Here is a 5,520-nt window from a genome sequence, read left to right as displayed (position 1 = left end):
CTCCCGGGTTCTATTTGAGTTTTTCTTTCTGTTTGTTTTGTTATCACAAAAATTTGGTGTCATAGTTTGCAAAGTAGCCCTTGATGGTCTAAATTTAACGTTTTAAAGGGAACACTGCAGGGCAGTAGGCCCATAATTACGGAAAATGTTCTAGAGATGGTATTGAAGTACTTTGGGCATCTCTGTCAAAGACAAAGCTCTTATTTCAGCCAAATCAAGATTTTGTTTTTCTCTCATTTTTTTTCTCCAGTTGTTTGCAAGGGGTAACCCTGTAATACAGTTTTTATAATATAGATATGTGACAATATTCACACAGGGAAAAAATGTTTTAAAATAAGTATGCTAAAAATAACTTCTGAAGATAAAAATACTCTTTTGTTAATCTGGCATCTTCAAGGGTAAAGGGTTTAGGATTGTTTTAATTTGATTACATTTTTTCCTGAAACTTGTCCTTGTAAGAGCCCATTCATTTAACTACAGGATAGCCTTGTAATTGATATTGGAGAATTCAGTTTGGTACAGACAGATTTTTGCTCTTGGATAAAATTGCAAGGGGTTAGACTTGCTATCTCTTGAAGTTCTCCATCTCATCAAGTCATAGCAAGGATTTGCAATAGGGGGTTAGCTATACGTTTGAATCTTGTTAATAAGAGCACTGTTAATACAAGATTCTGCTTATAACAGCAATTTTTAGGTCCCAGTCCTTTGTTTTTCATTGTTTTTATTCCTGATAATACAAGGATCCTGACAGGTGATTTGCCAAGTCCAAAGGACCTCTTTTTAACGAGGTTCGACTGTATATTTTATCAAATTCTCAACCTGAATGACAATTTTGCCGTTGACTGCAAGGGGTTAACTTTGTTTCCATTTTTGGCACGAGAAGCTAAAATTTCTACACAAGTTTAAAAACGACAAGGTAGAATATGTCAAAGATCCAGGAAACCATTTTGCAAAGGGGACAACCTATCGAGGAACACTCCTTTGGCGTCAAATGAAAACTTTTCCAAATCTTTAGAAATCCAGAGTACCTTCTACAGATTTGATATGCAAGGGTTTAACCTTGCATTGCTGTGAAATGGTGTTCCAGATCTTTTCACGTCAAGCGATTCATTTAACAAGTGCAAGGCCTTATGTTTTTATTCAGATATGGCTGGGTATGTAATTTCAACTTTTTCTTGAATGATCTTTTTTCATGCAGGCTGCAAAGGGATAGACTTTGCATTTTGTTTTTAAAATACAAATTAAGCTTATGCACCTTCGGAAAATATGTTTCATACATTTCCCTTTAAACTGAGAAGTAACAAAGGCCAGGTCCCCCATACATGTGTGTCATGACCAAAAATGCGGCAAATTTCAAGGAAATGAAAGTCACCAGATAACAAAGTTGAGTTGTAAGGCGTTAGCCTTGCTCCATGTTTAAATTTGCTTTAGTGCATAATGAACGTAGTTTCATGTTGTTGGTGAAGCTCAAGGGAGACAGTGCTTCTGTTACGTGTGTGCGTTGGTGGAGGGGAGAGGCAAAGAGAAGACACTGTGACCAAAACTGGATGAGAATTTCTGGCCGTTTTCACATCAAAATGTTACATCAAGCCTTTCAAAAGAAATTGCACATTTTACATTAAATAATAGATAAGAGTAGGTAGCGTAGGAATTGTGCAGAATCGTGGAATCTGCAAGCAGTCTGATCAACTGGTACACCTACCAACCAATGAAACTGACCGGATGGCCAACCAACTTACCCGTCCACGAGGCGGTGTTTGATTCATTCCTTATACCTGGTGAGCTTCTCGAGCAGATCTTTGGCAAGAAAGGGGATCTGGTGAGCTGGTGGACTAATCATCTTAGAGTCCATGGTGTAAGACCTTGGATGCTGAAGGACCACACCATTCAACCGACTGATGTCAGGATGGTGTTAAAGAGAAGGTTCTTTCTAGTTTGATCGTTAACTTATGACATAATTGTTAAATTCAGTTCAATCATCTTAACCAACCACTCAATTCAACAGCAGGACCCAAACGTTTCAAAATGCGTCACATAGCTCTAAACTTGTGGAGTATAACATCAAGCACAATTATCTGGAAGAGTCGTCGGGTACTCAAAATACATACGGTGCACATGACATGTTCAAATACTTTCAGCATCTGTAGCGTTTCCACTGGGTGGGCCCACCTAGGACTGAGCACAGGGTGCCATTGGCACTCAAGGAGTCTTTCAGGAACTGTATTATTTTGCATTTTATCACCGAGAGCGCCTACACTAATGAGAGCAAACTTTATGCATTCACAAGTCAAGATCCCTAGAGGATGTTTCAGGAGGAAACTAACCAAGTAGGTACCAAGTTCAAATACCATTGGGGAACACGGAATTCCCCCCTCCCCAATGGGGGAAAATGGAATTCCCCCTCCCATGGGGAACACGGAATTCCCCCTCCCATGGGGAACACGGAATTTCCCCCTCCCCCATGGGGGAAAATGGAATTCCCCCTCCCATGGGGAACACGGAATTTCCCCCTCCCCCATGGGGGAAAATGGAATTCCCCCTCCCATGGGGAACACGGAATTCCCCCTCCCCATGGGGGAAATGGAATTCCCCCTCCCATGGGGAACACGGAATTCCCCCTCCCCATGGGGGAACACGGAATTCCCCCTCCCCCATGAGAGAACACGGAATTCCCCCCACCCCCATGGACGAACACGGAATTCCTTCTCCCATGGGGAACACGGAATCCCCCCTCCCCCATGGGGGAATACAGAACACCCCCCCCCCCATGGGGGAACACAGAATTCCACAGGGTAATTCACATTTGATTTTTCTTGTCTGACGCTTACACATGGAGAGCAACTTGGGAACAACTTCATATGAGTAAGACTTTTACACCACGGTAACAAGTTTGAAAGGATACACGCATTTCAGATCATCTTGCCTCTCCAGTGACTGGTACTTTGCAGGATTGGTAACCTGCTGCAGGAATGCACCAAGACCTTGCACTATGTTGAGCGTCACCTTGACATCTGGTTGGACAATTACCTGCAAGCGAAGGGCAGGAAATGGAAGTTATGAGATATGCTGCAACGGGATATTAGTTATCCTCCAATGAACGAGAAATCATATTGGTTTGGAGAGTTTTCCAGATTGGCCAATATAAAATATCTTATGTCTGCCTTGACCAAACGTTTGGTTCAGAAAGGACATGGGGAGAGTTATTTCATGATTCTTGGCTGATTAGAGGGCAGATGAAAAGTATGATTCTTAATTAGAAGACAGCCAATGTTTTGGATCAGATGTGGCAATGAGGGTTGCAGGGATTGGGGGTGCCAATTTTCTTTCAGAGGGCATCTCAAAAGCACACTCAAAGACAAACCTTCACACGTAATAGAATACATACTGATGACCACAGAACACCCAAGAAAGCAAGGAACTACAAAGAGAAAGCTTTTAACAAAGACAGGGAATAAAAGGATTTTACACATTATTAACTTCAAGAAGTTATAAATTGGAATCTGTCTTGTATATGAATCTGTAATTACCTGTTGTACCATCAATAAGGCATCCAATACAGCCTGTTGGTTCATACACTGAGATATGTCCAATGATTTCAGATAGTCAGTCATGCCTTGTAGATGCTGGATACTCACCATCTTCTCTCTCTTGCCATGCTGTAAAAACTGTAAAAAGGCATTGAACGAGATACACCAGAACAAGGAATGACTGGTTACTGCAGTAAATGGGAAACAGAACCAAAATCTGATCTGATCCATAGAGTTATTACCTAGGGTGCTTGCTGCACTGGATGAAAAGGGGTCGAGGGAAGAATGAGAAAAAATACTCTATTGTGGTCTGAGAGGTTCAGCCAGAAAAGCAATAACTATTTTGGCACAATTCCGTTTTTTTGCAAGGAGGGTCTTCTCTGACGATCAAAACCCACTTGAATATCAGTTCCATCACAGCAAGGGACTATATCATGCAAAACTTTTTGCAAAAAGTTTTTCAGAAATTGCTTGCCAAAACCGTCTCCTTGTTATTGTTTCCAATTTGCCATGTTATCCACCAATAAGATGGGTCCCCTAAAACAAATTTCTTTAACCACTACCAGCCGGGGACTCCAGGATCGGAGCCGTATGGTTTATATGTGTGGCCGGGGTCTCCGAACTCGGACAAAGGAAACAGGGCCCTGTAACAAAAGACCGTACTCCGAACAAAAGACCAGGCTGCTGGGCATGACCGGCATTTTTCACTCTCAAAAGTGGTGATAATCCAGCGTTATTTTGAAACCGTATACCAGGGTTTGGGTTATTTAGAGCAAGCGGATTACCACCGGGGACAAAAGCTCTCCACCACTGCAGCGATGAGCCACACAGCACCGCTGCATGCTAATCTGGCCCCTATTGAAAAGAGGTCAGCAGTGCACTGAGCCAGGTTCGTGAACAAAAGACAGTTGTATAACACCGCACAATCTGGGCTCTGTTTACAAGGCTGCAGGCCCGGCTGAAATATTCGGGCGTCAATGAAGGTCACCTGTCAACTTAGAGTAGTGCCTGAAGATTACTCCGTGCGGCTATAAACGACTGTTAAGTGGAATGATGAATTGTTGAAGGATTTTGAAAACGGAAAAAATGATAGTCATGCCGGCCCAGCATCCTCAACGTTGAAAAATGCCCCGGTCCGAAGTGGTTAACATTCCAACTCAAGAATGGTTCCCGAACAGTCAACCAGTCCTGAATCAAGCTCATTTCGAAATGCTTTGATCTGTGTCTCAAAGATTCAAATGACAGTGACAGAGCTAACACATTACCATTGTTATAAGCTGGATGACATAGGTTGGGACGTGGTTAGAGTCCAGGCTGGATTCCAGACAGTAATTGATGAGCCGGTGGTTCCAGGGCTGGGCAAGGAGGTGATGAGCTGTGACGTGGCAAACAAGAGTAGTCCTTGTTTATGTAAGACTTTATCTGACTCTACAATCTCTCTGTAATTATTAGTCATATGTACAGGCTTACATGCTTTTCTGTTGGAATTGGTTTTAAGTAAAATGACGTCTGCAAGTATTACAGGCATACTGAAGGTCATATAATCTACATTTGTAGTGTCTTCGGCTCTTTTTAAAATAGTTGCACGCCGATGTTTCACTCAGTCTTAGTTAAGCTCCACCAAAATGCCAGAAGGCATGACTTTTAGAGATATGACAGTTTTAGAAGAGGCATCCTGGAGAACTAGGTGCATGATGGACTCACCAAGTGTTTGGCTTCTCCCAAGGAGGTAAGCAATTAAGCTTCTCATACAACTCACGGCTGCTTGGCAGAGCAGAGGGTTGCCCTTCGAGGGATAAAAACAGGAGAAAAATTCTGATTTTAGTAGGTAGTAATTGTTGGTGCGTCATAAATGAACATACACACAGTGTCCTGAATATGCCACCAATGCTTTTTTTTTCTTACAATGCAACAGAATTTCAAGGATTCAAGATAAGTGGTTACATATTCCCCTCACCTTCCAAAGAGGGTGTTGTACTTCTAGCCTGGTCCT

The 5,520-nt window shown here is 42.2% G+C and overlaps 1 protein-coding gene across 5 annotated transcripts in view; it reads right to left on the bottom strand.

The window, feature by feature from the left end:
• LOC110980870 (meiosis inhibitor protein 1-like) overlaps positions 1–5,520 on the bottom strand; it is a 33,360-nt gene that overhangs the window by 2,010 nt on the left and 25,830 nt on the right. For 4 of the 5 annotated variants that reach the window (XM_087139139.1, XM_087139137.1, XM_087139136.1 and 1 more), the window contains exons 27-31: positions 5,232–5,313; positions 4,793–4,902; positions 3,528–3,665; positions 2,903–3,027; positions 1,740–1,895 (exon numbers count right to left, since the gene is read on the bottom strand). In XM_087139139.1, coding sequence (XP_086995265.1) covers positions 1,763–1,895; positions 2,903–3,027; positions 3,528–3,665; positions 4,793–4,902; positions 5,232–5,313 — 588 coding nt within the window. In that variant the 3' untranslated portion in view covers positions 1,740–1,762. Of the gene's footprint in view, positions 1–1,739; positions 1,896–2,902; positions 3,028–3,527; positions 3,666–4,792; positions 4,903–5,231; positions 5,314–5,520 lie in introns of those variants that run through there. The other variant, XM_087139140.1, reaches the window with a different exon arrangement.

Source organism: Acanthaster planci, linkage group LG07 (assembly GCF_054643075.1).
Source record: "Acanthaster planci isolate LZ-2023a linkage group LG07, COTS_SCS, whole genome shotgun sequence".
Taxonomy (NCBI): Eukaryota; Metazoa; Echinodermata; class Asteroidea; order Valvatida; family Acanthasteridae; genus Acanthaster; species Acanthaster planci.
Note: the sequence above shows the minus strand (reverse complement) of the source record. Positions and strands in the feature narration are given on the sequence as shown.